The sequence below is a fragment of the Larus michahellis genome, chromosome 1, assembly GCF_964199755.1.
Source record: "Larus michahellis chromosome 1, bLarMic1.1, whole genome shotgun sequence".
Taxonomy (NCBI): Eukaryota; Metazoa; Chordata; class Aves; order Charadriiformes; family Laridae; genus Larus; species Larus michahellis.
Window position 1 is genome coordinate 54,442,157 of NC_133896.1, and position 19,287 is coordinate 54,461,443.

Consider the following 19,287-nt stretch of genomic DNA (forward strand, 5'->3'; position numbering starts at 1 on the left):
TTTAGATGCCAAAAGGGAAAAGAATAATTGGGAGTGTCCTACACAGAGAATAGTCATGTGAAGACACTGCACAGAAGGAAGACAAACTGGCTCTTGGCACAGTTCCCTAATGGTGTAATTTAAGACATAATTGCTTCAACTTAAAATACACAGTCAGCATATTTACACAACAGAGCTGTAATGCAATTCTAGGTCAAACTAAACTCTACCATTCATAGAGTAAAATTAAATCCCAGACACATAAGTATCACATCTTCCACAGGAACTCAGCCAGCGAACCAGCCTGTGTACTCCCCGTTACCAGCACTGAAGCATGAACAACAAACAATTCTTCGTTGCCCAGTGGGACAGTGAAACAATTGGTTATTGGATCAAATAGGGCTTCTTAATCTTTAAAACTTTTTGCAAGCTGATAATAAGTTGTTCTCAGCTGAAAACAGACACTTCAATCACAAACTAAGCAATAGCCTTTGGTCCTGTTACACTGACAGCTAAAATTAAATCCTTACGCAAGCCTGTGGATTCCATCCGCGAAGCTGTGTTCACTGTATCTCCAAACAAACAATAACGAGGCATTTTTATTCCAACCACACCAGCCGCACACGGACCTAGAAAGGGGATGCAGAGAATGCAAAAAAGCTGGATCAAGACACTATTTGTTTGGAAAGTGTCTCGCTGTTGCAGAGCAGTGCAGTACCTGCTGGAGCTCTGCATTCCTCACCGATGACAATACTCTGTACCTCACTTCCCAAAGTATCTGGTGGTCTCCCCTTCCACTCCAAACCAAGCCTAGCTCTGTTCATCTTGCATAATCCAATAAAAGCATAAAAAGGACATGGCCGCACAGTGTTAATTGTATTTAAACACACTTTTTGTGCAGAAAAAAACCCTACAGTTACAGTCTGTCAGTTTTGGAAGCAAGAGGAAAGAAAATAAGCTTCATTATGGAGGGGTGCATAGTGGTACCTCAAAGGGTTTCCCAGTGCTCAGTTGCTTTCACCGATATGTTCCTCCCCTGGCAGCTGGTGTTCAGCTGGTTGTTGAAACAAACAAAAATGAAAAGATAAAATTTCCCAAAGTACTTGGGAGCTATCTACTTGAGCTATCTGCAGTTCCTCCTTGAGAAAAATTATTTTTATGGATTAATTAAAACATGAATTCCCATGTAGGCTTTTCAGAACTTTTGCCTCCAAAAGCATAAAATACAGGCCTGCATTTTGTGGCTAGGGAAGCATATCTGGCCATGGCTGATCTCCACTTTGGTCAGGAAGGAGCAGTCTGTAAAGGCTTATTTGATACAACTGGATTAATCATAACAGGAACAATGGCAGTTCTCTTTCTAGCTACTGACTTAAGCTATGAATGAATGGGTATGAGCTATTTCACCATGGGGGAGCAAACCAGTGGCTTATTTACTTCTGTTGCTCTTCCTCCAGGTACATTGTTCTCAACCTGGTTCTTCATGAGGAGAGCAGTTGCATATGATGTACTACCAGATCTTCTATGAATATCTATTCTGTTCAAAAACAAGGCAACAACATTGTCATTGTTGATCTAGCATTGCTGTGTACCGGAGTGAATTCCAATGCGAATCCAAACAGGCAGACCCGGCAGATGTCTCAGTTCAAAAGATCCCATGAAGCTGAGGATGTCCAGAGCCATCATGGAGATGTCTACAGCATGCCGGTTGCCATTCCTCTTTGGTAAACCACTCACCACCATGTAAGCATCACCTATGGTCTCCACCTGTGGAAACAAAATTAGAACTCGCTACCTGCAGACATGAGGTAATCTTGACCTGGTTTTCTCTCTTTTGTCTTTGCTTAGAAGGCAAATTCCAAATTTGTGTGTCCCTTGGTTGTTAACTGAGCAAAACTGCAGAGCTAATCACCTTGTAAACATCATGATGGTCAAGAATGTGGTCAAAGTTCTTGTAGATATCATTCAGCATATCTACCACCTCCATAGGGGTGCTGTATTTGCACAGTGTGGTGAAGCCAACAATGTCACTGAAGTAGATAGTGACTTCTTCAAATAGCTCTGGCTCTACCAGGCCAGTCTCCTTCAAAGATTTTACTACTGGCCTGTGGAAACAGAGAAGGCAGGAAAACAGATGAGTAGTCTGTGTTTAATATTAAAGGTATTTTTTCATGCAACCCAACCACATAATTGCTTTCTGTGTAGGAAACATCAGATATTTTGCTGAAAACTGCCGCTGTAATCGCATTTTAGATGCTCATAATGCCTTTTAGCCAGGGACCTCAAAGCACTTAGTAATGTTAATTAATGCACTACAGCCTTACAAAATGCAAGTGTGTTAATAGCCATGAGGAAACTGAGGCACAGGAAACTGAGTTTCTTGGGCAAGGTCAGAAATAGAGATATTGAGTCAAATTTAAAACTGAAATTCTGAAACTTCTGACATGTAGACCTACATTCTACCCACACAATAAGTAAGAACAGACAGGTTTTTCAGTTTCCCCAGCGCAGGATTATTTTCATCCTGATAATTACATCACCTCATCCTGATTTCAGATGAGATATCATAGCCTGATAATTTTATGGAACAAAAATTCAATACCATGACAGTCAACATCTATTCAGAGGGACCTTCATTTTCTTGCATTTCTAAATCCAGAAAAATATCTGTTCCTGGTAGATATATTAAAAAAGAATAACTGAAAGAGACCCAGAAAATTATAGGTGTTGCACAGTGCTGTGTTACGTCTACAATAAGACAATAATAGAGTGGTAGGAACAACAAAGAGTGGAAGGAAACATAGATTCCTTGTCATGTGGTCTACACAGCCAGATAATTTCAAATTTTCACCAAAACTGGATTGAACAGACACATTTTTTGTTATGATGAGTCATAAAATCAATACCCTGACTATTTAAATACCTTGGAAAATAGTAGTGACATACCAGGATAGTTTTACTATCCCAAATGTATGCAATACCAAAGTTATTGGTATAACCAAAATTACAATGTCAATAATACTTGTCCTATACCATACTCTGAAGCACCCATCTAGCTCAGTCTGGCCCAGTATGGCCCAGACCACCTCAGCTTCTCTCTTGCATTGCTAAACCCCAGTCAAAAGTTGGACTGCACTTGTGCTCTGCAGCTAGAGACACTCCTGCCTAGCAAAGTGCTGGAGCAGAACAGAGCTCTGTGATGTGGGATTGCTGTAGACCTGTGTGTTCTCAGGAAGGCAATGAAAAGAAGTTTGTGCTGGAAAGGGGGATCCTGTGCATGAAGAGAAGCTGAGGAAAATAATGGGTCCCAGTACCATCTTGGCATGAAACTCCACCATAGGGTGGAGACCTCATTGACAGTTTCTTCTTCTTTCCTCTCTAGCAGGATACAGTTACAGGGGAAGGAAATAGAAGATTAATGTTAATCCCAATTCCCACTCTCCAAGAATCAGATGATAAACGTAAATAGCATGTCCATGAAAACCCTCCTGGCCAGTTACCTTGGAAGTAACATGAAATTAAGCCTGTCTGCTCTGTCTCGCTCTGCTTTGTATAGCTCTGTCCTTTCCTCCACCAGGTGCTCCAGGTTCCGGGAATACAGCTGTAGACGCCGGATCAGGGTATCCATGTAGCTTTCATTGGTCTGGCCATGGTAGTTACTGTGAATAACAGAAATACACGAGACAAGAAGAAAGGCTGATGGAAGCACATCGTTGAGAGAGACAAAAAGCAGGCAAAAAAGGAGCAACAGAAAACTTCTACAGTGTTTGACTTCCATGTAGTTAGAATGCAAAGCACCTTGAGTGCATCATTCTTTTTCTTGCTTGGAGGGCTTATGTGGATGAATTGCAAGTCTGTGATCCAGGCTTGTCACTTGGAGCTGGTAATTCTTAAAGTACCCTTAAATCACCTAGCCTTGTTAATACTGTCAACTCCAGGTTACCTTGGGTAATCCACATTCATTTGTAAAAAGTAACTGACAAGCTCAAATCCTGAGAGGAAGCTAAAGATAGTTGGTAGAAAATTGCATATAATGTTTAGGTGGGGACTTCAGACAGAAAGATTAAGACAATTTGGGGCTGCCTGTGTAGAAGACAGAACAATTCAATGGAACAGTTAGCAGTCCCTGGGCTAGTTTTGCTCACAAGATCCTACAGACTCCAGCCTACTAACTCCTGGAAGCAGAAGTATGGTATCATGAGCCACTCAGAACCCCTGTTTGTCCGGGCAGCCTGCACTCGCCAGAGCAGTCTGAAAGTAGATGGGGCCAGGCTGACTGAAGAGTCAGATTAGTATTGTACCAAAGTGAACTTTAAAACCACTCTTACTTGAAACAAATCTTTATGTCAGGGATGCACCATCTTAGACTCCCCATGAGGAGAACACCGTGTTGCATGTGGCAAGAGGCAACCTCTTTGCTTTTGTAGGATAGAGGCTTAGGAGCTGAACCAGGACATCCTTCCATTCAGCTGCAGTAAGATTATTTGGTTGATACATTCAGTTATGCATAGTGCAGTTGTCCTTCTGCCCATGTCAAGTGTAAAATGATGTGAGTACTGTTGGGGTTTGTTGATGAGGAGAGCTTTAAAAACTGAGGGTCAATTTCCCAAGAGAATTCATTAAAAGCTCACTGTTCAGACATCAAAATAATTAATTCAGATCAAACTCTGTAGGAACAATGTAGCATTGGCCAGGTGAAGGGCCTGTATAAGCCAACAGGGTTTATTTGGCTATGGCCCTTATTTTCCCACAACTTTATACCAACAAAACCCTGTAATTAATACTTCTGCTGAGTTATAACCCAACACTTGTAGTCAGCTTAATTTGGGACCATCCAAACTCATTTATGGCACAACCCAGCTCGTCCAAACTTTCTAATCATTCGCCAAACATTTATGTGCAGTCATTTCCCGAAACTTAGACGACATGAGTCACTACCCAACTTTTGACTAGAGGCAGGGGGTGAATGTTTTAAATCTCTAATTACCCAGCTCGCTACTTTCACAATGTACCAATTTGAGGTATGGTGATCATCTTACCCTTGCTAAGCTAATACACGCATAGATGCTCATGTACACACATGTACGTATACGTACGCACGTGCTCACCTACGTTTCTTCCACAGAATAAAAGAGGATCTAAGTGAAGATGCATATTTTTTCCACTGACTGAATCATAATCACATCAGCTTACGTACTTAAAAAATATGAGCTTTCTAACACTTAGGAGGAGTTTGACTCCAAACTTAAGAGTTTCTTCATAAGAAACGGAGTCCCCGCTGCTCACCTGAATATTTTAGCCAGAGTACTCTCAATTTTCTTAAAGTCAGGCCTTTTCTCTGGATCTTCCTCCCAGCAGCTCTTCACTAGTGTATACACCTTCAAACAAAAATTTAAGGAAAGTCCACCTGAGTAATGGATATAGGAGCATAATGGTGCTAAGCAGCACTAGTTCATTAGGGAATTTCCAGTTACTCTTGACCGACAACATATTAAAATGTGTGACTAACTGTTTTGAATTTATGGTTAGGACACTCATTGCAGGCATCTTAAATTTAACTCTGTGGTGACTAGTGACATGATCTTAACTTGAATTTGCAATACATAAATGAAAGACAAGTAAATGGATCCAGTTATTGACACGGAGGTAAATGCTGTGGTAATTATATTTCCAATATCCTGAGTTTGGAATTTTTCTGCAACTGGTGATTCAGGCAAAAAGAATGGGGTTCATTGCTGAATATGTGGATGTCTACAATACAGGCATTTTCACCCGAGCAAGAAGCCTTAGGGGCTATAATCAGTGGAGAGAAGTGTATTTGAGACGTGATTCGTCCCATCTTAAAGATATTTAAAATAGGTCAGAAGAGTAGCACCATATAAGCGTCCATTTCTTTCCAGTGAAATCATTCTGATGAGTAATATTTCATTTCACTGGTAACAACTATAGAATACCATTTTTTCCCATGAGGTTAGGGCATTTGGCATAAATTGTGCATAGCTTTCATCCTCCTATGGTCATGAGCTCTAGTTTGGCCAGGACTTCCACCACCCTTCACCCAGAAAATGGCTTAGTTAATTATTAGCTTACTTCCATGTCTCTTTCTCCCACTGTTTCCAAGGACAAGTCTGGTCGGAAGGGCTTCACTCCTTTGCCACTCTCCACTCTGTAAAGTTTCTCTAACACAGGAAAGAGATGCAAAGTTTTAAACAAAAAAAAACACATAAGGACATTCCTTGTGGAGAGCGTCCTATCTTACAAATTACTGTACAAACAGAAGCCTTGAAAACAGTTCTCTCATTTTTATGTGCATTTCAACTTTGGAGCTTTTCGAAATATATGGCACGAGATCAAAATAGGCAGGTTTGAAAGCCCCTGAAAGCAAAAAGAATAGGAATGGACATGAGTATTTATTGGTCACGGTAGACATGGTTATGGCATCTTCCCAAATGAACGTTAGGCATTATTAGTGTGCCTCGCAGCATGAAGTATAGCTATAGTAAAAAACAATGTGAAAAGCTCATTGCAACTTGATCAAAAGGGTGGAGACATACAGCTCTCATCAGAGCAGTTGAAATCATCCTGCAGATGCTCGGCTTCCTTAAAACTAGGCTATCAATGTATACGGTTTAAAAACATCGCATTTGTTAACTCATTTGTACTCTTCTTCATAAAATCAGTTCTATGAAAGTCATTTGGATTCTGAACATATCAGAATGCAGGCTGCATTTGCACATCTCAATTTAAGCACAGTTAAGTGAGAGCTAAAGCAAAAATATCTTTCTTTGTCCTTCTCCTCCAGACCTCAAGAGTTCCAGAGGGAGACAGTTAAAAAAGAGAAGCACTTTTTAACCTCTGAGTGAGAGAAAGAGAAACCGTAAGGGATCCATGAACAAGCATGAAACACATTTATTAATAATGTCTGATTATATTTGGGAGACAATTTTAGTGAAGGAAGCATATAGTGAGATGAGGAAGGTTTGTAATCGTGATGGTATGTGCAAGCCTAGAGCAGCTAGGGATGGCTAAGCATGTCCAGTGTGCATGATCACCCTAAAAAGATGCAGTAGCTTCCAGCTTTGTGGTACAGAAATTACAGACTAGAGAAGGAGCAGGAGACTTGAGTCTCCCAAATGCTATGGAGTGGAGAGACTGCTAAGAAGTATTCTGTGGGCTGAGAGACAGAAGAATCTGTGCAAGTCTTATGTATGCAAGAGGAATGTGTTGGATTTCCACGCTGTGCACACCCCTGAGAGAGGAAGTAACAGCAACTGTTAGCAACACTGCAATTAGCCAGTGGCAGAAAGTAGTGGAACAAGGAGGCAGCTTGAATTGAGCATTGGTACATGGCAAGACGTCATAGTCTTGAACAGGGAATGAGGTGTTTCTGCGGAAGAGTGGAGCAACCAGCTGGCCTAAGAGCTGTCTCACAGAGAAGTCAGTGAAGAGAGTGAGAGACTATGACCTAGTTACTTCTATACATTAGAAATCCGGTTCTGTATGCCCATCGTCTTTGTGGGACTTCTTTTCTCTCATTAGTAGCAATATTATTGTATGTTACATTGATTGATACACATATTTGCAGGTTGAGAAAATTGGCTCACAGAGTACCTGGAAGTTGAGTTTAATTTTCCTAAGTTGGTGGATGGAGGCTAGATACAGGGCTTTTTAAACAACTTTTAAAAATCTGTCCACAGTCCTTGCTGCTGCCACTGAAGTCCTGGAGAAGCAGTTATATCAGTTGTCCTGAAATATCAATATTATGTCTTCTAACTTCCAAAGATTAACTTCTGATAACCTAGCCATTGAAAGACTTTCTGCAGACATAAAAACCAAATGAATCTAACATGCAACAGGGACATTTCTTTGCCCATTACCATTGGCTCTAATTTGGTATTCTTTTCCCTCTTTTTATCTTAGATATTTGTAAATTAATGGTCGACCCAAGTTTGAGATACTCTCTTCCAAAGTTAGATGATGCCACAAACAAAATTCAAAGGTGTTTGAGTAGGTATGGTCTAGCCTCTTGCTGCCTCATCTTGGCTAATGAATGAATCCAGACTTTTAAATGAGGAGCCACTTCAGCAATATATAATAACACTCATTCCTTTCTATTACATGAAATTTGATGAACTGTTGAAACTAGGCTGAACACATTTACTGAAATTGCATAATCAAAAATCAAGGATAATAATACCAGAAGCCATTAAATCAGCAATATATATCGCAGACATCTACTAATACTTTTAAGGAAAAAACTTCGGGCAGAAAAAAATCTCCTCACTGAATGGAAAACTTAAAATTTCAGCTGAAGTGTACATAGCAGATTTTTTTTTAAGTTACACTGAATTCAGACTTACCAAACAGGCTTCAGGCCCAGTAAATTTATTGCAGTCTTACTAAACATGCTGATACGTGTGACCATCTCCAGCAACCACACCTAGAGGTGCTAAAAATTCTTTCAGTTGGATGGATTAACCTAATGCTATTTGAAAGGGACAATCTTTCTAAAATGACAAAATGCAGTATTAAGAAACAGGTCAAAGGTAAAACAAGGAACCAGATTGTGACTCTGACAGCCAGGGTCAAACACAGAGGAGTGAGGATGCCACCACATCTTAGAAGAGCCCAGAAACACTGTGTCTGAGGCTAACTTAAAAACCATTAACGTAACACAGAAAGACCGTAACTGCTGAACAAGCAGTTAAAATAATGTAGTTTGCTATGGATTTGCTTTGCAAGTCAAAATGAGGAAGGAAGATCATTGCTCTTTCCTTTCGCCATCTATTTTGGCGATATTTGTAAAATCCTTGCATTCACGAGAATGGTGCCTGCCTCTTCCCAAGAACAAGGAATAGGAAAATTTTTATTTTCTCTACCTTATCTTAAGCATGGAGTCCTGACGAGTTTGCTTGAAGGGAAACAGGAATTTCTAATCTCTTTTAGGCCTACATTTATATTAAAAAGTTGGTGATGTGAAATACTATGTTTTCCCAAGTATGAACGTAGATTTGCAATAATGTAGGATGATGAACATGCCCCAAAAGTTGTTCTCAAATATAACTCAGGAAAAGAGCTATTAGGCTGTCCAGCTACTGCTCTAGATGTTTTAACAAATGTGAGGCGGATCTATCAGAATGACTCAGAGGTAAAGGCAATGTCTATACTTGTTGTTGGTAACTGTCACTAGGAAAATCCCAAACCCACACATGCTTTTATGTCAGTTCTAATATATAATAATGCCTGCACTCCGGGAACTGGGACTGACTGGGCTGTTAGCCAATCAAAAACAATGTCACAAAATGCACAAAATGGGGTTTAATGGATGCACTACAGGAAGAGATGCTTTTTTTTGACACAAGTTAAATGACTAAAGTTAATGTTGACTGGCTTGAATAAAGTCTGAATTGCCATTTTTTAAATGGCAACTGTTCTTGTGTCATGCTGCTGAGTACTTGTTGTTCTGTGTTGACATTGCTGATTTACAATGCCTGATATGAGTGAATTATTATATGTTGTGCACAACTCATAATAGAAAAACCTTTGTGGCCTTCAAATGCTACAGTAAGTCTGGACAGCGTTGTATAACTCCGTAATGCTGTGGCCAAGGTGAAGAGGGAGGAGAAAGGGCAAGAAAACTCAGTGCAAACTTTATTTACAGAAAGAATAAATACATTTGCCCCCGGAGTGAGATCCTTCAAACAGGCTCTTCATTCATCACACAGTGAAAGACGCAGCAGTTCAAGCTGCTGTCAGAGACAGTGCCTTTCACGAAACATGGAGAATGGGCCAGTTACAGCTACACCATCCCACAAGGCCGCAATGGAGGAGAAATCTATGGATTTACCTCTGCTGTCCCGGCAGTGTCCAGTGTAGAAGGTCTCCTTGCGTAGGATGATTTCTTGGGCAATGATCCCGTAGCTGTACACGTCACCCTTCTGGGATACATCAGCGTGACGGAGATGCTCAGGAGCTGTCCACAGGTCTGAAGATTCAGATGACAACAGGGGACAAGGTAAAGGGGGACGGGAGAGAGGTAACTGAAAAAGGGTGATGCTTCTCAGAGCATCCATTGGCTATAGTGGTATTTCCCTTTACTCTTTCCGTATCAAACCTAGAGCACACTGCTAATGTTTATTTCCTATTTTAGCATTTTTCTTGAGAAGCTGACATTAATAGAGGTTAGATAAACCTCTGATGTGGTAGTTCTCAATTGTCTGGGATTTGATGGCCCTGCTATTTTCCAGGGTCAATGCAAACCCTCACACCTCCAGAAAAGTTATGGCTATGGGCAACAGACTTGCTTCTCTTAGCTGCCATTCATGGGCTTCTTAGAAATAGCCTATGCATCTGTGTAAGACCAAGGAATGCCAGTGCTATAAAAAAAAAAAAAGCTGAACCGTAAATTATTGAGGTACATGCATGGAGTTTGCTATACAAGATGTCAGGTGAGAAGACTGTAATATTTCCCAGCAGCCTTGATATCATGAATCTATTGAAATAATTCGCAAGTGCTTTTGAGCCTGACATAATATTACCTGCTTATAACCACTTTCTTCTACAGAAATTATTAATGTGTATGTCTAGTACAACAAGCACCATTGTACCTCAAAACCAGAACGCTGCCATGGTATGACAGTTTGTTATGACATGCTGGTGATTTATCATAACAGTGACCTGAACACAGCGACCCTGAAGACGGTGTTACGATATCAGGCTGCAACATCCAGCCACAATGGATCTGTAGATCTCTTGTGAAACAGAGGAAACTCAGTTTTCTGCAAGGAAAGAAATCTAGTAGCCAGAAATTTTGAGGCTGCTTGTGAAACCATTTATCTTAGGAGCAATGAAAGAAGAGAAATACATTACAATGTAATAATAATATACATTTAAATATGAAATTTGTATGATTAAGAATGAATAGAGAATTTACATTTAGGGCACTTTTCTTACTCTTTTATGTTCTCATTGCTACTTTTGAGCATGTTTGTGTATGAATGTAAAAATTTTCTCTTAACTCAGTTACAACCAGTTTCTTCTCAGATCAAATACTACAGCTATGGCACTGTGGTGCTGTGCTTATTGTACTCCAAGCTCTACTATACAGATTAAAATGACATAATTTCAGAGGGGTTCATCTCTTACTCAAGATCAAGTAAGAAGATGAGTAGCAAGGAGTGCTTTATTTTAGAGAAATGTCCTATGAATATGAGATTACTAGAAAATTTAAAGAAAAGCTGTTAACATTATTCAAGTCTGATTGAACACATAGTGCTAGATTCCTACCTAAAGAATGAAAAACATTAAGGTTATCATAGCATATGATTACAGATTTTTTTTTAAGGATGATCAGAGTCACAAGTGTTAATGTTTAAATTAAATCACAGAGCAGTGTGGTAACACATGCATCTGATCAATGACAAGATCAAGCGGTGCTTAACTCCTTTTTTTCTTCACACAAGTTCAGCATTATTGCTAAAGAGAGCTGTTTGCATGAAGGCCTGGGATGCTGAAAATGTTTCTTGCATCTCAGGCACATGTGAAATCTCTGTTTTCTAAACTGTAAGTTGAAAATTTATCTTTCCTTTCCTTCTCACCTACACTGCTTGATTTCTTTCTCTATCTGCTAATAATTCTCTTTCATCGTATTATTTCAGTTAAGACAGTGTTTTCAGATAGCATTTGTATGATGGCTGCTACATGAAACAAAATCACATTATGTGTTTTGTACTGTGTACAAGATGCAATTAGGCCCTACTGACTGTGAACACAAGAAAATTACATTGCATTGGAAAACACGAAGGAGAGTCCAATTGGATTCTGGTTTTACCTTTCCTTGGAGGCAGAATTGAATTATAGCCAAAATCAGTGATCTTCACTACCATGCGATTGTCTACTACACAGTTTGTGGATTTGAGTCGACCATGGACTTCAGTTTTGCTTGAGTGCAGGTAAGACATCCCCTGTGGGTGATAATAAAAGAGGAAGAAAGCAAGATTACATGTGAGACACTCAGCTATTACCAGACTCAACAAGAATGTGAAGTATTAGTGTAGTATCTGTCCAAGTAATTAAATGGCCTTCATCAGCAACGGATATGCATAAATCACAATTCCCTGTCATGGAGAGAAACCAATATTATTTTACAGAGGAGACTTTCCAAGATGACGGGAACTGTCAATGTTAAGAAATGAGGAGATGGATCATTAGAAGGATCATGTCATGGAAGACCATCCTTCCTCTTAGTTAACAAAAGTCTGACATAACATGTTGGGCTTTGATAAGATTAGAATACAATTAAGCAATTAGGAAAATTTATTTCCTCCCCCTGAAGTTTTGATTTCACTTGCAATAAATGCCTTTTTGGTAAATTTAGTACAGATTTGTTAGAATGTCACACAAAAAAGTGCTTCCAACTACGTGTTCATCCAATGGACACCACAGGTGTGAGAGAAATTGCTCTTTATGTCTGGATCATCTTTGGAGATTACCATACAGCAGAGGCTTCATTCAGAAACATTGCGGCAGATCCTCTCTAGCCCTCTGGGCTAAAGAGGGGTCAATGCAGAGAGTGTTAGGTGACGCACTAAGGGTTATATAAGGCAGGGGCTCAGAACAGACAATCATAAAGGTCTCTTTTGACCTGACTGATTATGGTTTTCTCTGTATTAGTCAATATGTATCAGCTATCCATGAGCTAAACTCGGAGGTGGGCACCATGAGGACTGGCCGATGCGGTTTCACCTATATTTCCTGAGATTCAGACTCTTGACTCACAACGCAGACAGGTGTACAAAGGTGTGCAGTTTGCCCCTTTTTACTCATCGCCTCTGAATTTATCTCATTTAGTCGAAGACACTAGAACATGGTGTAATAGATGAGAAGGGGCCAGCACTGAGGCATAGCAAGAAAAGAACATTGGTAAGTGGGCGTAAACTGAAGAAGGGAGTAGGTATGCTAATTTGCACCCTCTTGCTGTTATTTATTCTGTTTCATCTCTCTCTTCTGAACTACTTAAGATCACACCTACTTATAGCCTACTGCTGGTTGTTTTTCTTCCAATAGTCCTCTTTTCTGTAGCTCAGTATACGAAGCACAGTCTATATTCTTTGGAAGCCAGAACAGGTACGTCATATCTGTTTAGTTTCTTCTCTGAATGGTATTCCATTTAGACTCCTACATGTATAGCTCATCTTCTTGTACAATAACTGGTAGACAGACTTTAATCAGGGTTACATAGTTCATGTGGTCATGAATACACTGTATTTCTCTCCTTTGGTATCCATAGGTGGGAACAGACCAGCAAATGCTGTAACAGATTACTGAAACATGAGCTGAGTTTTGGGCACAGTAGATGTATGTCTGAGACACAAGCAGCCTGCAAGAGATGCAATCCCTGGAGAATGTTGTCGGACTGGTTATCCTGGACGTATCTAGACCATGCCAAAATTTAGAGACTGTGCACGCTATACCCAAGGAACACATTTCTTGATTAAGCAGCTTTTATCACGCAGCCCTGATGACACTGTCCAGGATGTTTTGCCTGCTTTTGGTCCTATTTCCTCCAGCTGCACCTCCTTCTGACACCTGCTTTCATCAGCCAGGAAATATACCCATTGCTACTGCAGAATTCCTAATCAGTTTCAGCATCAAATGGCAGAGAAAGGTAACTTTGATTTCCTTATACCAGGGCTTTCTTGTTAACAGTTTCTGGAGGCAGAAGTCTTATAGATGTGACTGATAAAATTTTCCTCTTTCCTTCCAACTATCCTATGCACCTACCTGAAAACAGAAACAGAGAACCTATTAAGAACCTAGGATGTGATTTTCAAAATTTATAATGACTTTCAGTGCAGTACTCCTAAATCCTTGAGGCATTCTTGTAACCTCTGCTCTGAAGCTTTAGTTCTGACTGAGAAATCCTTTTCCTGACACAGTTTGCACAACATCCTGCAGCAGCCCCTTATTTAATAAAATGTGTTGCAACAACAGTGTATGCACTAATAACTGCAAGGCTTGATTACTGCAATTCCTTCTTAGCAGACCTTTCATCAGAGCTCTTTGGTCACGTGTAACCAAATCCATGTAGCTACAGGTGGTGCCATCAGAACTAGAGACAGCAAAGATAGAAAAGAGAAAAAAAAAAAAAGAAAGAAAAAAAGTAAATGAGTAAATGGAGCAGGTTTAGGGTGTCCCCTTTGCCTACCCCACCTCTTCTAGTGGACAAGAGGATGCTCTAGGAATAGTCGCTGCTTGGCTAGCTGTACCAGGGAACAGAAATGATACAACCTTCTCTGTTCAGAAACACTGATGCAGCAGCTTCTGTGCCAGATGAAGAGTAGGCGAAGTATGAGGACTACTCTTTTTTCTGCTTGGGAAATGGAAAACAACAAGGTGTAGGAAAGTGGTGGTGTGGAGAGGGAGAAGCATATCAAAAGGAAGGCAAAGGAACTGCAGGAGATGGTCAAAGGGATTTTTACAGCCTGGAGACCTGAGGCTGGGCCTGAAAAGGGCAGCTGCTCAGATGAGAGAAACTGGAGCTGAAGAGTGATGAAGTAACTTATGTAAAGCAAGAAGCCATTCAAGTGAAACTAAGACAGGGTGCCTGGAGGTTGAGAAGCTGGGATTTGGGAAGAGTGATACAAGAAGTTAATGGAGATGTCTAGGTCCCAGAGGCTCCACGACAGCATCAGGTCAAGGAATAGGAGAGACAGTAAGTTTCCTGATATTCCTAGGTACATACAAGTGTTCAGAAAGATTTTGTGAACTGTCTCTACTAACACAGCTAATAATGCTCAGGAGTCATTCCAGAGAACAGATGTGGTGCGCCAACCATCCTCAGACTCCATGTCCCGTCCCCATTACCAATGGTGCAGGGAACAACTGACTGTGAAGTCCCGGTCCCAGTGCAGTCACTGGGCATTTGGATTTCTCTCTCCATTTTGTAAACAGAACCAGTACTAATCCCTATTTTCTTAGGAAACATCTGAAGGTGAACTGCAAAGGGTTAAAAAAAATACCATGGGTTTTTTATATGCTATAAGGAGGAAGGGAAACTCCACTGCTGCTATTTAAAAAGAAACTTAATGCTGAACGTTAACTGAACTTGAAAGTCATTAACAAGGCCAACAAACTGTGACAATTTGGATTAAGGGGTCTTTAATAAAGAGCACAATTTTCAGTATCTCTGTAGAACAGACACAGTGGAGTCATTCATCGTGGAGACCAAATCTGAACTGATACGTGTAGGGAAACGGGAGGACTGTTCAACTGCAAACCAGTAATAGGAAAAGGAGAGCAGTTGACCACTAGCAAAAAGGCAGAGGTAATTCTCTACATTACCTGTAGCAGTATAATAAATAATTACACCTGTGAATTATAAAGGTTCCTTAACTACCAGCTGAACAGATACAAGTGTCTAATGTAGAATAGAATTTCCTTTACTGTTCATATGGAGTCGTCCTACCACAAGGACCTAAAATGTTGGAAGCTACTGAAAACCAGTCTTGGTTTCTGTACAGGATGAATTTCTTCCCTCTCGAACTGCCTGAAATGGAGAGCTCTAGTTTCTAGTTTCTCACTCTAGTGAGTGAGAAAATCAGGATGCGAATTAAACAATTTATTTATAAAAAGTTTATCCTGTCTCTGGATACAAATTGGAATAATTCCGTCATTTTGAAAAACCAGTTTTCCCTTATATTCCTTAGCTGAGGACAGAGAGCAGTGTGTTACGCAGCTCTTGTGACTGCGCAGGCCCTACTAATCAAAGACACTGGCCAACAGATTGTAACCTCTGATCTTTGGGTCACGTTTCTTTGGGGCATACTTTATTTGTTTATTTATAAATAGCCCAACCCCTCGAGTTTGGGAGCCACTTGCTCCTCCTGCCTCATATCCCCAGAGAAGGGAAGAGTGGAAAGGCATACATCCTCTAGCAAGGAGAAGAGAAGACCCTGAGAGCTTGCCTTCTCCAGAGGATCCATTTTGCAAGACAGGACAGGTTGATTAACATTGCACTGTCAGCAGCCCGCTTACCTTGGCAATATCGTACATGACGGAGATTTTAAATTCCCAGTCCATGAATGTGCCATCAGGGTAGGAGATTTTATCATTTAAAACATCCTGTGAAGAGAAGAAAAGAGTGGTTATAAACTGCATCAGGGAAAAGGGAGAAGATGAGATATGGGTATCTAAATCACACAGCCTTTCAACCAGCGACTGAATGAGGTAGCCCTTCATTTTTTATAGGGACTACGTGCACTAGAGCAGGAGTTGACTCAGAAAACAGGGAATATGAAATATATTTTAGGTTTGCACAGAGCTAGAAAACTGAGGACTCCAGAAAAGAGGGGTTTGTGTAATTAAAGGTAAATAGTGAATTTGCTTTTCATGCTGAGTCTTTAATAAAGCAAAATAAATGAGACAGAAATGGGCAAGGTGTGCAAAAAGAAGGGAAAGGAATTTCTGCGGCTTGTCCTCACAGTCCACTTCCTACCAATTTACTCATGGCCTTATAAGTTCAAAGTAGACTATTCCTTTATCTTAAAGTGCCAGTCATTCACAGTTCTTCCAGCCACTATGACTTCTGTTGCTAAAAGTAAACCTCCATGAGTATGTCAGTTTACAAGAAAAGAACTAGAGACAGAGCTGTTGTTTTGCTGCCTTGCTGCAAGTTTGTACCAGAGACCACTGCTGCTGATAAGAGTCTAAGAACTCAGAAGCAGAGACAACGTGTACCTGCAGAAGAGCTGATGCCACCATTACTTCGTGATTAGCACTGAAATAATATTGGTAGTAATAAACCATAGGTCTTTCCATAACTCTTGCCAGGCATCAATTTACCATTTCTTTTTATAAACAGAAATGAAGGGCTGTTGTCCCTTACAGCATGGGATATGCCATATTCCAGCATCATACTGTTTGTCCCTTATTAATATAGAATATATTCTTTTCTCTGTCCTTTCGCAGTCTGGGTGCAGCGTGGGGTCCATGAGGGCATCAGCAGAGAAAACAGATACAGCTTAGAAAATAAAGAAAAACTTATATCCTCTATGCTCCCGATAGGGGACACAATACAAATGCTGGCTGTCGCTGTTGCCTGGGCAGAGCTCTGCCTGTGCTTTTCCTTGCTTGCACCTCACCTCTGCCTGCTGAGAACCATCAAACTGATGGCAGCCACAGCTGCACCTGGGGAAGGCTAGAGAGAAACAATCAAGGGGGAGGGAACCCAGAGTCAGAAACCTGCCGCTACTTGCTCAGTCTGTGGCTGCTGCATGAGGGCCAGAGACAGAAATGGGGATTTTTTTTCTTACTTTGAAATTTCATAATTTGAGGGTGGAAGGAGACCTGCAAAATTATTTACCCGCAGAGAACCTCTTTCGCAGTACTCAATCACCCCAAAGATCATGGCGTCTATCTTCACAGTGCCATAGAACTTGGTCAGGTTGTAATAATCAATCTGTAGGAGCTAGAGCAGAAACACTGCATATTTTTAAAAGGAATCATTGTTAGTACAGAAACACAGGTCAAGGATACTTGTGTGACATGGCTTTTTATCAGGCCCCGATAAGATGTATGAGTTTCCTTTAAACCAGTGTGTACTAAGCCACCAAGTGAAATACTTGAAGACATTAGTCATTCCTGAGCCTTCTGGATTAGGGAGATAAGAGTGGCTGCTGTTGGACACTGACTACAATTTAATTCCAGAGGCCACTCCATTATTGCCTCCCTACTGAAACCTCCCAGTTGACCAGAATAGCCATTATGAGTGACAGAATGGTGTGAATCAGTCAGTAAATGAGCAAGTAATAAAAATTTAATGATGCTGCATGATATTATGGACTTTGTCCATTTATATAGACAACTGTAGTTTACTTTGATGTATTTTTAGAGCTTATTGAATCTGCAGTATAGCTGTGTTGTGTAAAAAGGAAAACTATTCATTCAAAAAAGATGCAGTACTGCAGCCAAATTCATCTCTCATGTTGGAATAGTCTGTATGCACAAGTCAGCAGAGAGTTACTTATATTTAAAGAGCTGCACTTGGCATTCAATAATAAGATTTAACTACAACATTCTGCTACTAACGAATTAGCATGATATAAGCAAAAAGAGTGCATTGCCTTTTAGCATGAGCTATAAAAGTGTATTTAGCAAGGCCGAATGACAGAGCATGAATTACTTCATTCATCCTCAGCTTCACTGGCATACAGTTCAGGCTCTGAACTGGTGATGTGATCACACACACAACGAGAAAGTTCATCAAGCAATATCCTTTCAGGAACTCATTACCCGTCCACCTCACAAACATCCACAAGCATATGGCTGTTGGAGTTGACAGTGGAAAGCAATGACTTCACTCATAGTGCAGCGTCCCGTTGCTACATGCAACAGTTACCTTGTTCAGTTCTATTTTTTGCTTCTCTGAGAAATTACCATCGCTGTTTTTGAAATCCTTTAGGATCACCACCTGGAGAAAAAATAAGTCGGGGGAAAAATCGTAGGTTTAATACAACAGCAATTCATCCTTCTTTTCCAAGAAACATCCATACAACAAAATACTACAGAAACATCCACCTACAGCTTTGCTATTGGAGTTTCAGTTAACTAACTAATAAGTACCGGAGTTATATTTCCTTCAAAAGATTTGCCAGGTAGGTAAGAACTCTTTAGAATTGTCAATGATGCAAATGTTAACTCAACATGAATATATCTCAGTCAGGCCGATATCTCTATGGAATGTACAAGAATTGCCATGTAAATGGCCTGTCCTCCATTAATCCGTTAATCTCCTTGGTACCAAAATGTATCCGATTCGTAGTCCCCCTGTTTCTGCTTCTGCACTTCTGGACTAGGCTAGGAGTTCACCGAGTCTAATATGTTGCCTCACGTCAGGAAGCAAAACGCAAAGCACTGATAGGGAATAAATGGCTTATTTCTTCCATAAGGTCAAGCCATTTTGCAAGGTCAGGAGAGGTGGAGTTATCTCTGGAGAGGAATGACCTCCTTCCAGAAAGAGCCCTCCTAAGCCCAGGAAGGGAGCGTGGACACTGCAGTCAGGTTACCTTCTTGTCATATTTGCCTTGGCGCAGTCTTTGGGTGGAGTCACGTCTCTTATCTTCATCAATCTGAGAACAAAGAGGAATAATTAACTTGCAATTATCACCTACCTGCCACTTGGCAGGTCCAGAGAGCTAAGTAATGCCAGTGTGTGCCACACAGAGAAGCATAAGCCTCTCTCTCCAGGGAGTGCCACTACATGCCACAGAAAGTGTGGTACATCCATGCCTCTCCCACGGCTGCCGGGCC

General features: G+C 40.6%; 1 protein-coding gene across 1 annotated transcript in view; it reads right to left on the reverse strand.

Moving 5' to 3' along the window:
- GUCY2C (guanylate cyclase 2C) overlaps positions 1 to 19,287 on the reverse strand; it is a 42,907-nt gene that overhangs the window by 3,335 nt on the left and 20,285 nt on the right. Inside the window, exons 13-24 of the mRNA XM_074577273.1 lie at positions 19,044 to 19,106; positions 18,377 to 18,448; positions 17,342 to 17,446; positions 16,015 to 16,101; positions 11,810 to 11,942; positions 9,827 to 9,964; positions 6,070 to 6,158; positions 5,266 to 5,357; positions 3,480 to 3,638; positions 1,892 to 2,084; positions 1,572 to 1,746; positions 510 to 608 (exon numbers count right to left, since the gene is read on the reverse strand). Coding sequence (XP_074433374.1) covers positions 510 to 608; positions 1,572 to 1,746; positions 1,892 to 2,084; positions 3,480 to 3,638; positions 5,266 to 5,357; positions 6,070 to 6,158; positions 9,827 to 9,964; positions 11,810 to 11,942; positions 16,015 to 16,101; positions 17,342 to 17,446; positions 18,377 to 18,448; positions 19,044 to 19,106 — 1,405 coding nt within the window. The remainder of the gene's footprint in view (positions 1 to 509; positions 609 to 1,571; positions 1,747 to 1,891; positions 2,085 to 3,479; positions 3,639 to 5,265; positions 5,358 to 6,069; positions 6,159 to 9,826; positions 9,965 to 11,809; positions 11,943 to 16,014; positions 16,102 to 17,341; positions 17,447 to 18,376; positions 18,449 to 19,043; positions 19,107 to 19,287) is intronic.